The 22,562-nt window shown below is 41.4% G+C and overlaps 1 protein-coding gene across 1 annotated transcript in view; it reads right to left on the bottom strand.

The window, feature by feature from the left end:
* The window catches only part of PPP6R2 (protein phosphatase 6 regulatory subunit 2), a 106,456-nt gene that overhangs the window by 5,758 nt on the left and 78,136 nt on the right, over positions 1–22,562 (bottom strand). Inside the window, 11 exon segments of the mRNA XM_050901326.1 lie at positions 6,971–7,178; positions 8,360–8,448; positions 8,868–8,982; positions 8,985–9,029; positions 10,474–10,649; positions 11,588–11,715; positions 13,177–13,234; positions 15,802–15,899; positions 17,805–17,885; positions 18,265–18,350; positions 20,002–20,117. Coding sequence (XP_050757283.1) covers positions 6,971–7,178; positions 8,360–8,448; positions 8,868–8,982; positions 8,985–9,029; positions 10,474–10,649; positions 11,588–11,715; positions 13,177–13,234; positions 15,802–15,899; positions 17,805–17,885; positions 18,265–18,350; positions 20,002–20,117 — 1,200 coding nt within the window.

Raw genomic sequence — 22,562 nt, 5'->3', positions numbered from 1 at the left:
TTTGCAGAGATTTGCTTTTCACATGCTACTGAAAACTTGCAGCTCTCTCAACTAATGAGTTTCAACTCCATAAACTTCTTAGAGGAAAATCTGCCATAAAGATAGCATGGAGTTCTCAGCTTTTACTACATGTAATATAATACATGAAAACAAGAATTATTATGTATCCTCATTCCAGACCTTAGGTGCTATAAAATGGTTGTTCATTCTTTTTTGCCCTAACGCCCAAATCCTGCAAGTGCAAAGCTTCCTCAAGCTAACAATACAACTGTTTTCCTTGAAGTGCAATTTCTTAGAAAAACAGGATTCAACAAAGTTCTCACTTCATAATCACTGAAGCTGTCACAAAACCGTTCTATATCAAAACTGATACCCAGTTAAAATAAAGTGATATGCTGTTCTATTTATGAAGATGAAAACGTCAGGAGCTCACTTAACTTTCGATAACAATTCAGTTCTTCCGGTAGATTTCCACCAGCTTTACAGAGAAAATACTTTAGCATTGCAATTTTTTTGAACACCTCTCTTGCCCATTTTCACTATGCAAACTTCTTTTTAACACCCATTTCAACAGCACTACTGCAAAACACATCATGCTCTCACCCTGTCTTTCCACTGGTGTGTTTACCGAGAGCCTCTCGGATCTAGCAAGACAAATTAAGCTGTAACGGCTTTGCTGGTGGTTCAAATAAACCAAGCTGACTCTGAATTGCAGGGCCAGATGGAAATCCACATGCTACAGCACCTAATGCAGCTCTTCCCAACACGAAGTGCAATACTGATCTACATCTCACTGCCAAAGGGTCTATAAAGAATTCAGGCTGTAGTCCCAAACGATCGAAGAGCTTTAGGTATTTCAGGAAAGAAGGATTTGATACTGAATGAAACAGCCTTAGAGTTCAATTCTACCCACCTCTGAAGCTCACTACTGTGGCTCCTGGGATACACTTTAGATATCCTCTAGTCTCTTTGGTAAACAATTAGTACCACAGACAACAGAACACCGTGAAGACACACTAGGAAAAACAGTGGTACTATAAACAAAGCAGCAAGACATGTACAAAAAGCATACCTAAACACAAGTCGCATGCTGAGCCCACAAGCAAGTCCTTAAAAACCAGGCTCTGCAACAGCCAGCCACAAGACAAAGTAAGAGATGCAAGGGCAGCCATGCTACACACGTACTTCTCAAAACACTCCCAAAGTATTGCCTGGCTGTCAATTAGACAGTGTCACACAGCATGGGAGGTCTGGCTTCCAAATTTACATGCAATCTTCATTAAAAAGGCCAACACTTATGTCAGCTTAGAAGATCCCATCTACGCCAATTATCGCACTAAGCATTCACCTTTGATTGGAGAAGTTTTCCGGTGAAATGGGACCTCAGATTAGTCCCTTTTATGTTTCTTTCTGAATAAATGTACACTGGATATGCAGCCAGATTTTACAAAAACGGTGGCGTCATGCTCCATGCCCCATGTCCCACAGCATGCTCGTTTCCCCTCATCGTCTGTTCAAAGCATTCCAGCAACTCTTTGCAGTTAGGCAGCAAGAGGAGACAGAAGCAAGACAACCGCTTCTCGTGCTGATGTTTCATGCTCGTCACGTGCAACGGTGAACCCGAACGTCACGCAAGACGAACAGTCGGCAGGCACAGAAAAGAAAAACGTATCCCAAAACGGGAGAGCTCAAAACATCCACTGTGACAACGTCACTCCATTCAGCTTGGGAAACTGGAGGATTATTTTCTCTGCTGCGTGTAAGCGGGCGCTGCACCGAAACTCCTTGCTCAGTGACAGCCAATGCCACCGGCCGCCCTGCGCAAGCGCCTGGCCCGGACCCCCGGGACCCCCACGGGGTGCGCAGCCCCCGGCCCGCTCCCGGCCCCCGCGCCCAGAGCAACGGGAGGAACCACTGCCAGCTGCTATTTCTGAGCTATTTCAGCAATTCAGGGTTGTCACTGCTGTCAGAACGCAAGTTAAGTACTTTCATCCCAGAACCATGTATGATCAGAAACAAGGGGAGACTTTTACAGTGATTTTACAGAAACTGTAATGCAGAAACTGCAGAAATTTCTGCAAAAGGCAGAAATTGCTAGTGTTGTCTCATTTTCACCTCAGTTCTAAGGAAACCGCTGCAGCACCTACAGTGTCTGCCTCCAAAGCTGAAGAATGTACTAAATGAGAGTTAGTATCATACAGACACAGAAGAAATATATTTGTTTTTAACAGGCAGCAACCACTATTTTCAGATGGATTCCAGCCTCCCCTCTAAACTTTCTTTTCAGTTGCTTATCCAAGCTAGTTGGGTGAGGAGGCACTAGGGAGAAGGGGACAGTAAACATATTCAACCATTAAAAAAAAAAAGAAAGGAAAAAAAAAGGGGAAAAAAGCATTTCAGGTAAGGTTAATAAACTGAAAGAGAAATTAAAAGTTACCAACATCCCAAGCCCACTATCACCATACACAGCAAAAGCTGGATTTTTTTTTTTTTTTTTAACTGCAGCTCATCTTTTGAGGAGCTGCTTAGAAACCTTATTTGAACAACTCAGCAGCAAAATACTTCAGATAAGCTTTTGCATTTCTTCTTTATGATTTTCAAAAGCTGGGTTAATATCATACAATTAAAAATTAAGCACACAGACAGAGAAATGCAAGTCATTTCCCACTAAAAGTACTGCTCACATCACATACACTTTTGCATCCATCATTCTGCTTTCCCCATTAAATGCAAGTCTCATGACTGTTTGTTCTGCTAGGCATAGATCGATACACACGAGCAGAGTGGAGCTGCCCGGGCTAACACCGCTGCAGAGCCCTCACATTTCACCCGTCTCGTTCATCGATTGCTTCTACAACTTCAGCAAAGCCTTGCAGAAATTTCCGAGGCCGTCACAGCTTGTGCTTGCTCTGAACAGCTTCGAGAACGCTCAACCAGTCAAATACTGGCACGGATTACACCTCTCGGATCACTCATTAACAGCCCGAATATTACTACATTTTTCTGGCAAAACGTACAGCCTGATAGCACCTACTGTGAGATAAATGCAATACGTACTCGCCTGCTTAGGAAAGAGGCAGAAAACTTTCAAACGCTTGTTAAAATGGCGTTGTTAATTATTAAAATATGTCAGTTAAATAAGCACATGTTGTAATTACAACTATTTTACAATACCACACAGCTTACAATTTTGAAAGCCTTTAGTCTCTGGAGACTGCAGGCACACGCTGAGCTGCATTTCCTGAACCTCCTGCTCAGAGAAGTCAGGACGGTATTTCTGTTCATCGGGTAACTGTCCTTTCTAGACATGAAAGTTTACATGTCTGCTGTAACATACTCCTCCTCAAACAGTTATGAGACATGCTTATTACAGTGAATTTCTCTTTCTGTCTCTGATCTCATCCAGAAATTACAGCAAAGTCTTGCTAGCTTGCACAGTGACTGGGAAAATTCATTTAAATGAATGAATTCTAGAAAATAATTAGTAAAAACCCACAATTTAAAACAGAACGAAAATGTTGGGGAAAAAAAGAAGTATTTTGTAAAAAATAAAAAAGCCTTTGGAAAACACATCAACCATTATTTTATGGTGTATTACAGCATACAAGTAAAATATTTGTTAGTGCTGTTCTGAGAAAGTCTCAAGAGACTTGACCACTACCCCGCCTAATACAGGCGGCAATTCTAGCAGTGTGTGCGTTAGCAAACTGCAGTCAGCAAGGCTTTCCTATAGTCATCTTGACCAGAGCATGAACTTTCCTTTTAATGTAATAATAAAAAAAAAATTCCTATTTGCAGAAAGAGCTCACAAACAGGTGGAATGGCAGAAGCTCAAGGACACGATGCATGAAACTACTAAACACTGTATTTGCTTTTAATGCTTCATCAATGGCTGTGTTGACTGTGCGCATACTTTCACAAAGGACTACACACAATCTCAAATTCAGGTTTTCGAAATATAATTTCTAGGGTCTGCTTTAACTGATTGTGAAAAGATGAGCTTTCCCAGTCCAACGGTCCAACAGCTCTTTTTTCCAGCCCAGTGTGAAGTAACTAGTCAGGTGGATGTTTGGAACCCTGAGAAGGTCACCGTCATACATACCCTCTGACTGCAGGTCTAAATACTCTGAGCAATACCCACAGCAAGAGAGAAAGGCAGCAAGAGAGGCAGAAACAGAAAGAAAGCAAAGAAAGGAGAAAAAGAAAACAGTAAAGATTGCTGAAAAAACAGACAAGAGAGTTAACTTTGCAACCGTATCCTCAAGCGGTGTTCCTGCCAGGAGAATATGCAGGAACATTTAAAAGCTATTTCAAAGAGTACAATCACTGAACACAGCATTTTCCACATGAAATTCAGATCAATATACAAAAAAAGCAGAAGATTTGATACACTGTAAAAAGCATCTTTCTCAGGCCTAACACACATTCTGAAGTTATCAAAAAGCAAGATTTGGCAATACTGGAAGCTCTTCAGTCAGAGAACTTCTGCAAAACTACTTATTTCTTTCACAAGAAACTACCATATAGAATTAGATATGGGAGGGAAAGTTAGCTAAATACATTTAAAGCAGAGAAATTAGCTAAATATATCTGAAATACCTTCTTTTGTATGATGTTGAAGGTAGCCAATATTCTTAGTCGTAGTTTAAGCAGAACTGCCATGAGGGACATTCTACTAAGCCATGCAAGGACAAATCATTAACTTTCCTGAGTTGAAATTTTGGGGCAGTATGGGCAAGCAGAGAAGCATCAGCAGTTGAGAAGATGATCCCAGAGGGTATTTAGAGGCATGTACTTTAACATCTGGAGGCAGGTACTGTAACATCTGGATCTTTTATGACCCTAGCGATTGCAGAATCTACAGAGTCCTTGTGTAGCTCCAAGGAGTATTAAAGATCTCCGCTGTAGATTTCAGTATTGCAGGGAGGGGAAAACAGGAGAAGGAAGACCTGTTTCTACAGAAATAGGAATGTGGTTTGGTAAAAGTTTAGCACTTCTCAGGAAGTGCTTGTAGAAAGTCATCAAGAACCACACAGTCATTCCAAAATATTCTTAAACTTTCAGCATATTTCATTTCCTTGGAATCATTAAGGAATATGGTAAGAAATGAATATATTCGGTACTGGCCATTTGAGTTTAACTGCATCTGTTCCAACAGAAGGCAGCTTGGTTTGGGAGAGCTGAGGATACCAGGAAGTTTCCATTATTGTCACTGGTCAAGATGGCAATTCATACACTGGGAGAAACCTGGCTACTGAACAGATCTGGAGCAGCTGAAATCACAATCTATGTAACAGGTTTCTGTCTTCCCACAGCTTCTATTTTGATTTTTGGCTACGGTTATAGTTGTGGAAAGCTACAGACACCTTTAAAGCGGGGACTGTGGTTACTGAGGTATTTACTTGCTCTGCCAAAATGGAATTAGTTTTGTAGAATTGCAGTCATGCAAAACCAAGCAGCTTCTGGAGGCCTTGTCCTTATTGAAAGTGCTCAAGATATATGCACTTATTTAGACAGGAAAACACATTCAAAATTACACTGCCTGAAACAGCAGTACAGCCCACAACATCCAACCAGCCAAATCAGAAAAAAAAAAAATTCCTACCTGCTAGGAAATAAATGGAAGGCATAAGAACATGCCAAATGAGATTTACACTGCTACTGTGAATCCAGACAGTCACATGTGTAACACTACTCACACCATGCATTCAGAGAGGAAAAACATCTGGAGCACACAGTTTGTTTTACATAATTAGATATAATTCAAGTACGTTGAAAACTGGAAAAAGAGATGCTGCTTTTAGCACAGCAGGCAGTATTCTTATTTTCCTCATCTTTCATTTTTCGTGAAGCCAGTCTGCTTGGCCATGCCACCCCTACGCATACAAACTGACTCCATTTATCAAAACAGCTCCTCAGATGCAATCACTGCAAGCAAAGAAATCTCAGGCATCTCACTCAAGTATGAAGAGTAAAGGCCATTTGAGGTGGACATCAAAAATAAAAACCAGTCACGTTATTAAAAACTCAATTCAGAGTTGCTTAACCAAACGTACCGTTGGTTAACTGACTCCCGTAATTTTACTTAGTTCTGTAATCCCACCTGTTTTCTGAGCCACTGCTTTTTAACTCCTAGTAGCTATTTGCCGAGTGTGTACACACGCCAAGCAGCTCACGTTGACTATCCAAGAGCCGCATAACCATGACATTATAAAAAGTAAATACCTGTTCCCGAGTCAGATGCATAAAATACAGGGAGTCCAACTAGTTAAATCATACCCTACATACTTGTAAGGAATATGAGGAAAAAACCCAAATATCTTAAAATTGGGTAATATTTCTGGATGCTCCAAAGTGAACCAGATGCTTACTGTTTTGAAAAGCAACTTCCCCTCTCAAATGATTAAAGTAGGCTAGATTCGAGCACATGCAATTCCAACCAAACTGCTGCCCAAAGGCTAACAAATCTCAGGATCTGCTATGTTTTTTTCTGGCATTTTGCATTTTTTATCATTTATTGTCTATAATGTACTACTTTTGACAATGAGGGGAAAATGACAGCTTGAGTCATGTAAATCTTCCCCCCTGCAAGACCACAGACTGATTCCATGTCAGACCTCGCACGTGCCATCACGTGAGGCTTTGCTCGACTCTTCTGTGCGATCTGACCTGGCATCCCTGCCATGAGCCTGGGCCCGGATCTCTTGTGCAGCCAGCCAGCCAGGCGGGCGATGCTTCTGTGACACGGCTCGGTGGCTAAAATGAGCCACACACGTTTCTTAAAATAAACCCGTTATAAATATTTTCTTAAAACAAAACCCCTGTGACAAGAAAGCTGTAAGACATCCTCACACAGGACATTTGGAACCATGGTGTCTAAAAGGGAAAAGTAATACATTAGGCCCTAGCGACACCAGGGGCTAAAACCAGGGCAGAGCAGGACCCCAGCCCAAGGAGATTCCTTTCGCACCTGGTGAAAACAGCCTTCTCGTTTTTAGCATCCATAGTCAGCTTGATGGTTTCCTGGCCCGAGCCTGTGCTGATGGTTTCCGTGACGATATCAGCTTTATCCTCCTCCTCGTCGCTGTCGGAGCCTCCAGAGGAGCTGCTGTCTGAGGCCACCAGCGGCGCTTTCCTCGTGACACAGACGTTCCAAACACAGGGAGAGGCAGTGCTGACTGAGAAAAGTAAGTATCTCACATTGCAAAATGAACAAAACCACAGGAACAACTCCCCAGGTACGACCCCGAGTAAGTAGGGTGGTGTAAAATGGAGTGTTTACAACTACTGCAAATTTTGAGATTATGGTTTCTGTGCAGATCCCACAGCATGCAATATTATTTTTGCAAGTAAGAAAAAAAAAAAACCCACAAATCAGTGTTCTCCACCTGCCACCTCACGTTTGTGTTTAACACAAACAGCAGAGGAGACTATTTTCTTCACTTGTTGAAAGGTGATAACTCTGAACAGAGGATTAAGGCAGTCCCTGGGGTCCCTGCTAACTTAACTTAGCTCTGAGAACTTGCTGTGGTATAATTTAAGCAGCTACACTTTTTGAAGTGTTCATTGGTTTCGATTCCACACGCGTGCCTGGCAAGGAAAGCCTCTCACGAAAGCGGCAAAGAAGTGTTGCAGTCTCGGAAAGCGGTTTTCTTCCCAAAGCTGGTACGTGCTCACACAGCTTGATGTAACGCACAGTGCCTGACTGAAGATCACTACCTGGGTAGGCTTAAACAATGTGCGTACATAAAGCAGTCATCACAGCCGGGCTGAGCTCTACTGAACCGAATCTCCAGCTCTGCTGGAGAGTAAACCAGAAAATGCATGTGGCAGAGAAAGGTACCGGGCTCTCCCTTCCAGTATCATCCACCTTTCAGTTGTTACTACAGACAAAAGTTTAATTCAGTTCCATCAAAGTCCTTTGTTAAATTTTGTTTTTCCTTGCTCAGAAAGGAGGAGGGAAATAAATCTGACTGAAGTTAACCAACTGGCTTGGCACAGTTACTAATAGTATAGTATAACTTACTCTATCCTTTCAATTTTTGGCAAGTAATTTTATAATCAAGCATACAGTTAAAATAGGACTTTTGAACAGTTTACAAATGAATCATCTCTGTGACATCAACTCTCACTAACTTAAATTTCATCCTTTTCTTGCTGAATAATATTATCCCAACAAACATTCAGGATTTCTGAGTTACTATTTTAATAGATTGATCTCTGTACAAAAGAGAGCCTTCAAGTAAAATAAGACAGACGACACTGGAGGGAAGTTCTCCCTAGTAGACTTCGTATGCTATGCAGAATTTCAAACAGCTTAAATAATACATCTGTTTTGTCTTGTAACATTCTCACTTACAGTTCTTGTCTTGACTCTGCTTCGGGTTTCCATCTGAATCATTACTTTCTGTGTCAACAGGAGAACTGCATCGTGGACCTGATTCTGAGCTAAAGTAGGGGGGAAAAAGCCTTGAGAATGAAGTACAGATATCTTGGTTGTGCTTCTAAGTATCCCCAACAGAAGAAATCATTAGGGCTTACTCTTTCTTTACATAAGTATTTTTAACTTCCAAAAAACTTATTCATTTACTTATTTTATACTCTTAGTGTAGCAGCAGTGATGATACGTAAAGTATTCCTGTATCATAAGATATGAATGCTAACACCCGTTAGAAGCACTGGAAGGCAAAGGGAAGTATGAAGCCCTGATCCAGAATACTCAGACAATATTAAAAAATAAAAGGGGTAGCAAGGGGAAGGGAAAGGGAAGAAGAAAAGATTACAGTCAACGTACTCCATCAAACCATATTTCAAATATTCTTTCATTCAGAAGTTATAAAGAAATTGAAAGAACGTGCGCCTCTTACCAACAGAAAGGCTGGAAGTCTGTAAACTTTGCCCATCCTTTCTCCTCTGGCGTGGTGTTCTCTGGGGCTGCTGAATCCCATACACTCGATCCAACATCCATGGCAACACAGGGTGCGGGGGCTTCGAGTTCACGGGCTCGAACACAGCTGTCCATCCAGACCCTGGGGACACAGAACAATGGACTGGAATTCCTATGAGTTTTCAGAATCTTTGGCCATCCCAAAAATATTCCAAAGTGATCCCAGAGACAAAAAAAGAAAGACCATCCAATGGCAGTCCTTTGAAACCTACTGGAAGCTGCCTGTCTCACACATTACAATCAGTTTGAAAATCCCTCTTCTGATAAATATTAATGGTATCCACAAGAGAGAAGCATCAATTAAGATAAATGACATTATGAATGTCTTCATTCTTTGAGCCAGTGATTTTCAGCTGAACTCTAAGTACCTCAGTTTCCTCTCAAAAGCTAAGGGGCACGGCTTTCAACCATTTCAATCACTAACTGTTTAATTTCGGCAATTACAGGTAAGGAATTGATACATGGATTAAAATGTTTAAGATCACAGAAGTGATCTTGAGCAAAACTAAGAACATAATTTGTTTTATACAGTCCCAGCCTACTTGTTATTCATTAGAACATACTTCTATTCCTACAAATCACAAATTTTTAAAAAGCATTTTTCGTTACCTTTTCTCAAGAAAGAGAAAGGACTGCAGAGGTCTGTTTTGCATGCAACAACTGAGAGTAGCAGAGATCCACCAAGTCTACACTCACTCAAAAAATTGAACCAAAATTTGAACCAAAGTCTCTAGAAGGGTAACTAAACTGACGTACACTACCCGCAGGTTGTCATTTGTGTTGTTTATACTGGTTCTTCCTAATAAGAATCGAAAATATCTGACACTCCCAAATGGGTGTAGAGAGCTGATTACTGGAATAAATATGCATTACGCTCACAGTTACAGTACAAAGACATCACCTAGAAAAAGAAACAGCTTTCAACTGAAAATGCTTGCACCAAACAAGGAACGAACGTTAACGTTTTTGTCCCTTTATTTCAATTGACTGAATTTGTTCTGCTGACAATACTGCATGTCTCAAACTTACACAGCATTATTTGCACTGCGATCTGGGAAAACCTTGTCCCTCTACAGTTTTCCTCTAGGCGTTGTAAGAATGGGTTTGCAACATGCAAACTAAAACAAGAACGGCAGTTAGGCAGAAAAGGCAGATACACAGAGTGGAGACACTTGGCAAGGGTCTGCATAAAACTCTTATAATGTAAGGAGTTAATGTCATAATCCTCCACTAATATTTTGTTCATTAGTATTTATACTAAAAGAGCTAGTAGTATTATTGTACTTGTACCTGTGTGGTTGTCTTAGCATAACTGAAGCATCACACTGCTATTCTGGAGAAGCTGGGCAGGGCTCAATCTCACTAATATTTCAGAGGCAAAAAATGACGACTGAAATTCGCACTTCTCATCTGCACAGGTGGAATTCTAGAATAGCCATAGAAACCTGGCAATTTGCAAACTGCTATTCTGCAGAGACGTAACAGACCTCATTTCAAATGGGATGGTGCTGCTTTAAACTCTTTACCTTCAGAGGAGTCAGAGTCCTTCTGCTCAGAAATATTATTCTTGTTGTTGTTCGCTGAGGAAGGAGGTGGCTGCTGTTCTGTTTCCTCCTCTTCTTCGGAGTCCACGCTACCGTCATGATCTCCATTCTCAAGATCACTTTTTGACGAACTCTCTGAGGTCTGAGACGCTCCAAATCTAAATTGCACAACTCAGAATTAGAAAAACCCTTACAGCAGCCCGTTCATCCCTCCCCTGCTTCCTCCCTGCCCCGGGGAGAAAGCACAAATTGTGAACTGACCAAGCGCTGCTGAATGCCTTTTACAGGGCGTATTTCCCCCAAAGACACAAAGCTCAGACAGGCAATAGCAGGCACTCCTCTAGACGTTTCCACTAAAGTCCCTAAGTGCTGTACTTGTCAAAATGCATCTGCAGAGTTGTAATGGGAAATATGTTACAGTGACATATTCAGGGCCGGAGATTGAGACGAGCAGCCAAAACAGTCACAAACGAGGGGAATACTAGTGTGTTATCAATTCTGTGTATGAGCAAGACATGCAGTTTATTGATGTTAGACAAATAAACGTTAAGGTCTTGGCCATTCTTCCTGTCTCATTTGATATTTTCAGACTTGGAATTATAGAAGTAGCTTTATTTAATAACTGACTATATCAAAGGGATGAAAAATTGTAAATGATTTGCAATGCCAGAGATGCACCACGGGAGGTCACTCATGCTCAGGCAAAACATTCCTTTTCTTTCAACATTTTGAAAAAGAATATTCTGTCTACTACTCTCAGTCTTACAACTCGTTCAACCTCCTCCTCTCCAAATATGAGGAAAGGAGTAAGTTCTAAGTATTTCAAACTAAGGGTGGGGTTTTTTAGTATCTTTGACAATAGACTCAGTAATTAGGTGTTTCCATCATTATTGCATTCCCTCAACTTGGATCTTTGTTTCACACGCAATACAAACCACCACCTCTTTTTGCAGAAGTGTGACATGGAACGTACTCTGGTTTATGTCAGGAAAAGGCTCACAGCACATAAATAACAAACAATTAGACATGCACTTAACCGAAATGTACGGTTTCATAGCATGGGGGGGGGGGGATCGATCTTTTGTTTTCACCTTACCGTGTTCTTGATTTAACTTGGGTTGCATAGCTTATCTCCTTCTCTTCCCAGATATCTTCTTCCTCCTCATTATCATCAAATTGTTGGATCCGCTCATTGCAGCAGGCTTCAAAAAGGGAAGCATTGGGCTAAAATAGTATTAAACAGAAATCAAATTCCATTCATTCTTTGGAGACAGAAACAAGAACTTTCACGATGAGGAAATTCATAGGACAGCATTTGTACACAACTAATACCATGAAGGTGTTGGCTTTTATTTCATTTTACAACCCAAGCTGTGCAACAAGCAATGTTCAGCTGTGGAAGAGTAATAGCAGCACAGGATGCTCAGAAGCAGCAAGCCCGTGATAGACCAAGAAAGAAACACAACAGCATCTCAGCCTACACTGCTTCCAAAACAGCAGGAACTCCTGCACGCTGCTTCAGAGCTGTTCTGTTGCATGACTCCCTCTGTATCCCTCACAGTGGCAGGGATATAAAGTCACTGTAGGAGAGAGCTGGAAACAATTCCCTTAAGAATACATTCACAAACTGACCAGCTTGGAACTTAGAGAATAAAGCGATGCCACGTATGCAAACTGTCCCGCTTGGACTAACAATCCACGGTGCAATTTCTTTCAATGACTGCATTCTCCTTGACAGAACTGCAGGGAGCTTCTCAGCAAATATGACAACGCTTAACTCATGTGCGCACCCCCTGCTTCAAAACATACAACCTTCTGTTCTGGAAATTAGTTTTCAGACACAAGTAAAGTGAGGTATTGGTACAAATATACAAATGGTCTGCCTAGTTGAGCGTTCTGGGATCTCTCCATTAAAAGATTCACTAAGTGGTGACTTCTAGATGGTGCACAGTCCAAACCAACAGCTGCATCAGAATTCCATCACACACAAAAACTGCCTACTCAGGAAAAAAACAAGTTAAGATAAGCATATAAACAGCTGTTGGTGGCTGCAGACTTAGCTGGCAGATTCAGAAAGAAAACAATTTTCCTGTATCTATAGAGCACTGTCTGGAGCAGCCAGAAGAGAGAAGAAAAAGCCTTTGTAGTACTGTTTAAGTGAAAAAGAAAGTATTTTAAGACTAAAGAAACCTAAGTCTTAGTATTGACAAAAACAAACTTCGGTCAGGAGATGAGCCTGGAATCACCTCTTTTAGCCACTGTCCAGCTTCTTCAACGAGTGTTGATTTAGGTCAATAAACCAGAAAAGCCAAGCCACAGCATGGCAATATTTAGACCCATAAGAAACCTAGTCCTCTCTATTTGCATTTTTTCCTAGTCTGTGTATGGAAAGATTATCAAAGTAAAAATAAGGACAATAGATTGACACTGCAGAGAGAGAGAGATTCCTTCACTGTAAAGAGTACTACTTCTGAAGATCCTCACCAAAGCTATCAACTGTAGGGAGATTCTCTGAGGGTACATGTAACGCCCTGAGTTCCTTAATTGGACTCAGCTATGAGGACACCTTTTCATTGACCAAAATAACACATCGATCTTTTTTCTTTCAAAATGACAACAGCTGATTCAAGCATAACCTTGCCAGAATCTGTCCTGTTAAATAAATATCCCAAAACACCCACTTACACTGTCATCATCTGCATCTATATTGAAGTTTATCTCTGCGATCCTGTCAAAGGGAGCACTGCAAAAAGAAGGGAAAGAAACTTCAGTGACGGCATGGAGTAACAAAGCACCTTTGCATCCCCAACACAAGACCAGAGGACAGCTAACCACAGAGACACTTCATATGGCCACTCAATGCCTTCTGCGTTTGTTCCCTGAATATTCACTTCTGCATTATGTGCAACGGTCTCCTCTCTTTGAGATGAAAGATTATTTCAGATTTTCATTCTTAGGTCTGATTCAATACCTGAATGAACAACCTTTGTCGTTATCTGGTTGATATGGTATTTTGAGGCTTCATGGCAACCACAGCAATGTCTGGCTGTTATTTTGCAACTCTCGTGGTACCCATGCAGCATAAAGGCTATCTTAACTTTTTTCACTGGGTCTCTCCAGCTGAACCAGATCTTACAGAAAAAACCCAAACTCATAATTACTTAAAAAGAGAAGGAGCTGCACCCAGCTGCTCTGGGATTCCAGCCCTCTGTTCACCCAAGAATTCCACTGGGTTCCTCAGCATGAGACAAGACCCAGAGAGACTGACTCCTGCGCGGTGGGCATATATCCAGGAATATCCAGACGGGATTGCACCTGCCTGTTTTAACATAATTACAGTAACTTCAGGGAATCTTAGCGTACCAGTGGCTCAACAACCCCGATGCATTACTAAGACAGGAACGCTGCAAAAATCATTAAACAACCCAATTTCTGATTTGGACCTCAGAGGGGCTATTGTAAGAACAGCAGAGGGTGCTACAGGCCAAAAAACTCCAACCTACTAGCACAGTTCCTGTCAATGCAGTATTTTTTCACCATATCTCTAAGTTTGGACAGTGTTATTTTCTTTTAAAGAAGACCGTTCAGTTAGTAAAAAATACTGTCATGCAAACCACGAGGACATTGAAACATGATTAATACTTCTTAAAATATTCAAATTCATATCTGCAACAGTTTTCAACAGCTGGGAAACAGATGACAGGGAGCACCACTCCCAGAATGTTCAATGCCAGAACAGTTTTGTAGTATATTCCTCCTTTTGTAATCACAAATACAGAGAAGGCTAGCACATCCCAGTTACAGATTTTGTTCGGTTTCATGTTCATTTTAAAATGGACATTAGCTACCTTCAGCAGCTCCTCATGAGTTAACTCTTTCCCTCCACCTACACACACACACGAGTTCAGTGTATGCTGCTATCTGATAAGAAGTTAAAAGTGTATTTTATTTTTAAAAAATGTGTAGAACTAAGTAATCCATGGTCAATTAAACTCTTGCTCTAGTCTGGAACTTTTTGGCCTTATTAAAGTTCTGGACATCTACAATGCTCAGAAAAAAAAGACAGGAAAGCTGGACTTCAAAATCTTTCTCCATGTTAGAATACAGCTCCCAACTATTTGGCAAACACCTTAATGGAGTTCTATGACCCTAGGGATCTTATGACTCTCTACTTTGATTCATGCTTGAAAGCAACTCTGAAGCAGCAAACTATTTCCACATTGTCATTTCATTTAAGGTTATTTCATGGAGCCCAGTAGTGGCTAAAAATATGGTCTGAGCAGAACCAGCAAAAGAATCCTCAATAAATCAGATCTGGAGCAGCCAAAGAGTCGGAGCGATGTGGCATGCCCAGAGCTTTCTGGGCTAAAAGCTTCCAGTCTCTGTCAGGATTCCAGGACACCAGGATCCTGCAGTTCTTTGCAGAGCAGACCCAACATCTGCTGGCCTGTGAGTGTCAGCCCCGGGATGGTACGTACAGCAGGTACTGCCACATACGCTGCCTGTCACCCGGGATGACAAGTAACTCTTTTGATTGAGACGAACACTGCCACGAGATGAAAGTGAATGGGCAAAGCTGGCGAGCAGGAAGCACACTGGGTATCCTCCTGGAGCACTTTTCTGTCAATAACTGTATACTAAATGGTTACAATTTCTGAACCGTTATGGACAAGCGGGATAATTACAGTCCCAGTAATTTCCTTAGCTACAATTTTTAGGGCGAGAAGATGAGCTGCAGTTTTAATTAGATTACAGCAGTTTTATAAAAGCAGCACAAATTCCAAACGCTGAATTCAGCAAGTCGCGTAACATTAAATCCACCTCTATCTGCCTTCTTTGAACTGTTATTTGCTCCTGCTTTATCTATGTTTCCTTCTTCATAAGAGAGAAAATGGCTAAGTTTTCCCATGGACTTCATCAGAACACTATTCTTTCTACTCCTAATTTCAATAAGGACTTAATGCCACTGGAGAGTATCTGCATAATTGCCTAGAGTTAGCTCTAATGCTTTGCTTTCCGAGCAATTAAATTTATTCTAGAATAACTGTTTGTTTTATTAAAAATGTTTCTCGTCAAAATGAAGAAGCACTTTTCCTTGGTTCTACAACTCTCTCTGGAGATCAGGGTGGACTCCTATAAAAAGAAAAAAAGGCCAGCTGTTTTCCAAGCCACTGATCAGCCTTCTGTTTGCTTCAAACCAAAGGAGGCACACAGTGAGGGTCATTTTAAAACCTGAACCAGAAGAAGAAAGATTAGATGCAAAGAGGCTTAAATGCTACGTATAAGGCTCTTGAAGTTTTATAAACTTACTTGATATTATCATCCTGGTCTGCAAACTCCTCATCATTAAAGCCAAACTGATCCACAAAGTTAGCTGTCATCTGCTGGATCTGGTACTCAGAGAAGGCCTGAGCAACAGAACCCAAAAAGAGCTATCAGTAAGGTGTCCAAAGATATTCAATTAAGCTGGCTGAAAACACATATTCTAAAAAGCATTAGAATCATAGAAAACTGACAAACTTTGAGAAATAATCTACTCCAACGCGATCTGCTCTTAACTTCTTCCAAAGAGAGTTATGAAATTTTCCTAGGAAACCATTTGTTGGCTTCATTATTCTACTAGAATGTTGTCTTGGTTTTTTTCATTTGTTTGTTTTCCCCTGACGCAATACGAAATTTACCTTGCTGCAACTTAAACCCACCACGGCCATCAAGAAGGTACTTTGCACTTCCTCTAAATCCCTCTTCCTTGTAGGATGAGGCCTACGTCTCCACATAATCTTGTCTTCTATTGACCAAGTGGACCAAATTCTTTCAACTTTTCTTCCCGTGTCATGTTCTACACCTCTGATCATTCTCATTACCATCCTCTAGCTTACCTTCTACTAATACAAATCACTTTTGAAGTTCACCGCCTCCAAGTGGACATTCACCAAGGAGAATGGGAAAATTACTCCACATGTCTTTGAGACAACACTCCCACATAACATAATGTTTGGTTTCCCACAGCAGCTTGGGTCTTCTATGTTTCAGCTTGCACCCCAGGGTAATTGCTTTTGGTCACATTCTTGGCTACTCAGCCATGCCTCAGTCTCTATGTATGAAAAGGATTGCTTCTGCATCTGAATAGAATCTCACACTTGCTCTTATGCATTGCATTCCCCCCCGATCATTTCTCCTGTTTGGAGGGTAATTCTGAATACTGGTAGGTAGCCCACTCCAGCTACAGCTAAGTAACTCAAACACGCATCTCTGCAGCTGCACTTTGTCGTGGCTCCACTGCCGGTGCTATGAGGTACCCGTGTTCCTGTCTGAGGAGTTCTGCAGGCTCCTGTCAGTATTTCTATTGATAATTGTCACAATGAAAGACAAAAAAAAAAATTTTTTTTTTTTTTTTTTAAAAAGGCAATGCATTTTCCCTTTTTAATGTGCTTTCTAAGTATCAGCTGAGGAAAAGAAAGGTATTTGTAATGTCAGAGTAGCCAGTTAGAGTATTTGGACAAAAGAATAACTATAAACTATTTTCAGCTCCTTTTTACCCTTAACTAGATTTCAGACTGAGATTGTCTTTTTACTCCCCATAAGTAGCTTCCTACTAAATAGGTCGAAACTCGTATGTTCTGCTAATGCTCTTTATGTTCTTGGCATCAAAAAAGGTTGGGAGAACTTGCCTAAATATTTCATCCTGAAAAGCACCTTCCATATATTTGATGGAGCTTTAGCAGAGTACCTCAGATTTTGAGGATCCCGAGATCTTTGCTAAATGCAAGTGAACCCTTAATTACCTCCGTTTCTTCCTAAGTCAAGGCTTTTTACTGCTCTTACTGCTACTGTTTACTGCTCTTTACTGCTAACATTTTAGTATGGCTCTTTCAGCTTTTAACAGAAGTCTGCATAGCCCAAGAGGAGGCAGAACCCCTCTATCAGCTCCAGTTCTACTGCCGGTAGGTGATGCACGCTGCCTTGCTGGCTGGGAAACACAGCAACTCACCGCAACTGGTCTGCAAGCTCAGGACCACCCGGGCCCCTAGTGCAGAGAGAACCAGGAAAAGAGCAAGAAATAGCCAGCGCCTCACAGAAATGTGAGGCACATCATGTATCTGGGACTTGCATGCAGTCTGAGCCAAATTTATTCCCAATTGGAGTCTAGACTGAAGTCTGCCACGTAAGTAACTATACCGGAAAAAACACAAAAGAACTGAACACACCGACTAAGAATAAAATTTAGGGAGCTGCTCTATGCTGGGATGGATTAAGGGTGAATCAGAGAAGCAAGCTTCCCAGGCATAGTGAAGAGCATGTTGTCAACTCACCTGCTGCAGAGAAAGTTCATTGGGAAAAGCACTCTCAATGTCTTCATCCTCACTGGAAGAGTGCAGATGGTGAGTGCTCACCTGAAAAAAGTACAAAAAAAATAAGCCCCAGTGAAAGCTAAGAAAGTTTAAATATTTTCATTCCACACATACAGTCAAAGACCAAACTCCCCAGAAGGCAGAAACTGTGCCAATGAATAACACAGAAACACGGACTAGAGTTTACCAACGTGTACCAGAGCTGCTGCTGCTTGAACAGCAATGCCAAATATTGATGGAATATTGAATAAGGCCAAATATTGATGGACTATGTTTTCTACAAACACTCTGCCCTTGTAAGCCTATGTCATAAAAACAAGCAAAAGAAGAAAAAAACCCAGCAATATAACTTTTTTTTAATTAAAGGAAGTCCAGAAAATAGCAGGCCTATCTGAAATATGTACAATATCACTGTTCTCACCAAATCCACTGTATTCCTCCTGTTTGTTTCTGTCAGCGTCTCTTCTACAAAACTCTCCCATCTCCCTCTACAATCTTCAGGTAGCTCTGTAATAAAAAGGTCACCATAAAGATTACCACAACTCAATGAGAAGGGATCAAAGCCAGTCATTTAGCCCCACTGGTTACCTGGAAGTTTTTGAGCAGACACATACACCTGCACGAGCTAAGTAATGCATGCATTATGTAAGTGCTCTGCAAAGTGAATTACATTTTACTCATGATTTTCTAAAAATGGTAAATTCTGCAGAGAAAGGAACATCTGTCATTAGGCCAACCAATAAGGTATTACTGGTCTTAACAATCTTAACTCGCTTGTGGAATTACAGTGGGCTAAAGATACAAAACTTCTACTACAACTTTCTGAAAACTAGCATACATGTGACTTAAGTTCTACTTTTTTCTTCCTTTTCTTTCACGGTAATTGTGGTGGGCTGACCCCAGCCAGCAACTAAACACCCACCCAGCTGCTCGCTCACTCCACCCCACAGCAGGATGGGGGAGAGAATCGAAGACCGTAAGTGAGAAAAACTCATGGGTTGAGATGAAGGACGTTTAATAAGCGGTGAAAAGAGGGAAAAGAAATCCAAACCAAGTGATGCAAAGGCACTCACTCACCGCCTCCCACCAGCAGACTGATGCTCAGCCAGCCTCTGAGCAGGAGCTACCTCAGAAAGACTGTTCCCCCAGCTCCTACTGCTGAGTACATGGCACGGAACAGCCCTTCAGTCAGTCCAGGTCAGCTGTCCGGCTGTGTCCCCTCCCAGCCTCTTGTCCACCCCCCGTCTACTCGCTGGGGGGGCACAGAGTGGATAAAAGAAAAAGCCTTGGCGCTGTGCAAGCACTCCTCAGCAATAGCTACAAGGGTGGTGTGTTATCAACACCGTTTTAGTCACAAATCCGAAACACAGCACTGCACGGCTGCTCTGAATAAAGTTATCTTCATCCCAGCCAGACCCGCTACAGTAAAACAATGGAGAGAAATAACCAGGGCTTGTGAAACTTTCAGTCTTTACTAAATTATTTGTAACTTCTCCATTTTCAGGTAGGTATGACAACACACCAAGTTACTATATTACCATTTGATATGCTCATTAGAAACCAAAAATGGAAACTCAAGTCATATTTGTGCTCATTGTTTCCCTTAATAGATGCAGATGGAAAATCTTATTTCTTCTCACACAAAAATGTCAGATAGAACTAGTTCTCAAAATAAAGTCCAATGAAGATACGATGGACAAAGCCTGGCAACGTGAATATCTCCGACAAAGCGGAGATGTAGGGCGTCTGTGATCATTTACTCTGGTGTCTCTCTTCCTCTCAGACAGGTATAAGAATAAGGAAGTAGAGAAACACCACGTACAAACACCACCCTAGAATGCTGTAAATAAGCACTATAAACGCACACATAAACCCAGAAGAAAAGAAGCATTCTTTAGCACAAAAAGGATACCTTCAGTCTCTGGTTGCAAAAACAAAGCTCCAACAATTGCAATGTAATGGTATGAAAACAAAGAGCAACCAGATTTGGTCTAGACATTTTTTTAAGTTAAGGGAAATTGCGATATTTAACTGGAAATTCTATTCATTATAAAAGGGACCCTCATGAAATACATGCAATAAAAGTCTTTCCAAAAGGCCTGCAAGGGTTATTTAATCAGGAAGAAAAAAAAAAAGGAATGGAGAAAGGAGCATGTACCTTTAATGAACTCACTAATTTGAGTCTGCATGGGGCCCTTCTCCATATTCTGTACTACAGCATTGGCTATCCGGGTGAGGTGGCCCATATTGCCTCGCCTCATTCCACCTTCTGCCCTGAAAAGAGAAAACAGCCAGTAGCAACATAACCAGGCACCAGGAATCCCAGGGTCACAGTCATAACCGCTTTCATAATCTAGACATGCTAAGAGCTCCCCACTGTTGCAACAGTCTGACATATGTACACATTACTCCAAGCAGGGTTAGTATAGAAGATGCAGCAGAGAATCAGCAGGAATGCCCTCTGCTCATGCAGGCAGGGCACAGGATGACTCTCCCCAGAACAAATGAACCTTTCTGCACTTTTTCATGTATTGAGAGGGAAGAGATCACTCATCCAGTTCAGAATACACTAGATAAAATTTAAGCCAGCTACAAAGAGGAAGCTAATCAGGTACGCTGAAAGACCATTGCAGAAATAAATTATCTGATTATAATTTCCAATAAAGAAAACTCACAGCAATAAGAATTTACATCACTACTACTGAAAAAGCTTTAGAGTTTTACTTGCAATTGAAGTATTAAGCAGATGAATTCAAGAGAACAAAAGACACTAATCTACACCATGAGATTTTCCCCTTACAAAAAACCAGAAGCAGCCAACACTAAGTCCAAGCAGTCTCTAAGACACTTTTCTTTGAATCTTCATTGGTTCTCCTTCACTGGATAGCAAAGAAGCAATCTAAAAATCAGGGGATGAAGAGCCTGAAATAATTCTGCTTTCCACAGTATCCAAAGAAGGACAGATGAGATTTGGGAAGAAAAATGTAAACCCCAGCAGCAGATTCCTGGTAAGAAATTTCATAGTACCACATTTGGAAATAGCATTTCTGCCTTTAACCTGGCAGGTGCTGAAAAGAAGCCCAGACAAAACTCTTACATACAATGCTCTTACTCATTGTAACATCATGCATGTTAAAGTATCCCAAATCCTGAAGTCAAATTCAGAAATTATTACTTCTTGACGTAGCACAAGGAGCATGCAAGCACTCAAGCCACCACAAATAAAATTGGTGGGTCAGAATCAAACTAAACAAAAATAAACCCCTTACAAACAGGATGACAAGAAGTTTCCACCTCGTGTTACTGAGGCTCTAGCTGTAAAACAAAGGTTTCTCTCCTAGATGCTAACAGAGCCAATGCATAATAAAGACTTTCATTTTTCCTTGGGAGAGAGGAAGACACCAAACACATCAGAGTTAATTTTGAGGTGGCATGCTGTGCTCATGTCAATTCTTCGCTACCCTTGCTGGGGGGATTTGTGTGCAGCAGTCAGAGCTGACAGGTCAAATACAGCAAAGCCATCAGACAGTATCAGCTCTCCTGATCACATGCACTTGCAGCTACATTTTAAGCTTTTTTTTTTAATGACCTCCACACCCCTTGAAAAGTGTAATCATCACGTCCTGAATCTCTAAAAAAGATAAGTTTATACCGAAATTACTTCAGGCTTTCCCCTAATGTTGGAGCTGAACATATGCAGGTGAGGAGACTAGACAGTTTGGGAAAAAAACCTGTCTTACCCCTCTGCAAGTTCCTGTACCAAAAAACAGAGTACAAAGCCAATACAAACTCTATCTGTACATATGTCCTATAATAAGGACAGCACTCTAACCCCAAATTCAGGGTTCAGAACTATTCAAATAGAACGAACGCCTGGAAATGAGTTCCCAATGCAAAGCTACAGCCTTTTGCACAGAGCCTTGTGGCAATTTCTTTCACACCTCAAACCAACAAGAGAGCAAACAGCCCCAGCCCAGATCCATGGCACTGCTGAGCGCCTCGGCTGCACCAGTCCTGCTGCGAGCCCAGAGCCACCCCCCGGCACCCGCGTTCTCAGGTCGGAGCCCGCCGGCATCGGGGCAGCCGGGAACACGGGGCACCCACGTACCCACAGCACCACGCCGGCACACCCAGCGACAGGCTACAGCAGCACTTGATGGAAGCCCTGCGAAGAGCTGCACAAGAGCTCTGGAGGACAAAACCCGTGGGAAGATGGGGCGAAGGGACGCAGCTCTGTCCTACTGCTCTCTATAAAAATTTATGTTTTTCAGCAAACTTGCAAAGCTCTGCTTTCTCAAAAATTTAAAGTGTGCGGTGATAAAAGCAGTGTACAGCAATGCTGTATCTGTCTGCTTCGGTTGTTTACTCTGGGAGGACCTACACAACATTTTTTCTGAGTTGAGCAGTCCTTAACACACTGCCGGAACGCAGCCAGCAAACATGCAAAATTAACTTTTATTTCAACACTTTCAAATACTTTTTATCAACCATGCCACAATTGGTGGTTACTGCATTTACGTGACTAGGAAGGCAAACAAAGATGTGCTACAGTAAACTGATGTTTCCTATAAACTCACATTGATGACCAGACTTACTGTATTTTAAATTCTAATTACCTAGGCAGATCAAATGGACTGCAGTAAAAGAATTATGTGGGTTACCTAAAAGTTAAATTCTAGTAGTTACAAAGTCCTTTATCAGGAACATATGGAATAACTC

This window comes from Gymnogyps californianus, chromosome 1 (assembly GCF_018139145.2).
Source record: "Gymnogyps californianus isolate 813 chromosome 1, ASM1813914v2, whole genome shotgun sequence".
In the NCBI taxonomy this organism is placed as follows: Eukaryota; Metazoa; Chordata; class Aves; order Accipitriformes; family Cathartidae; genus Gymnogyps; species Gymnogyps californianus.
The sequence above is the reverse complement of the archived record's forward strand: the minus strand, read 5'-3'. Positions and strand labels throughout refer to the sequence as shown.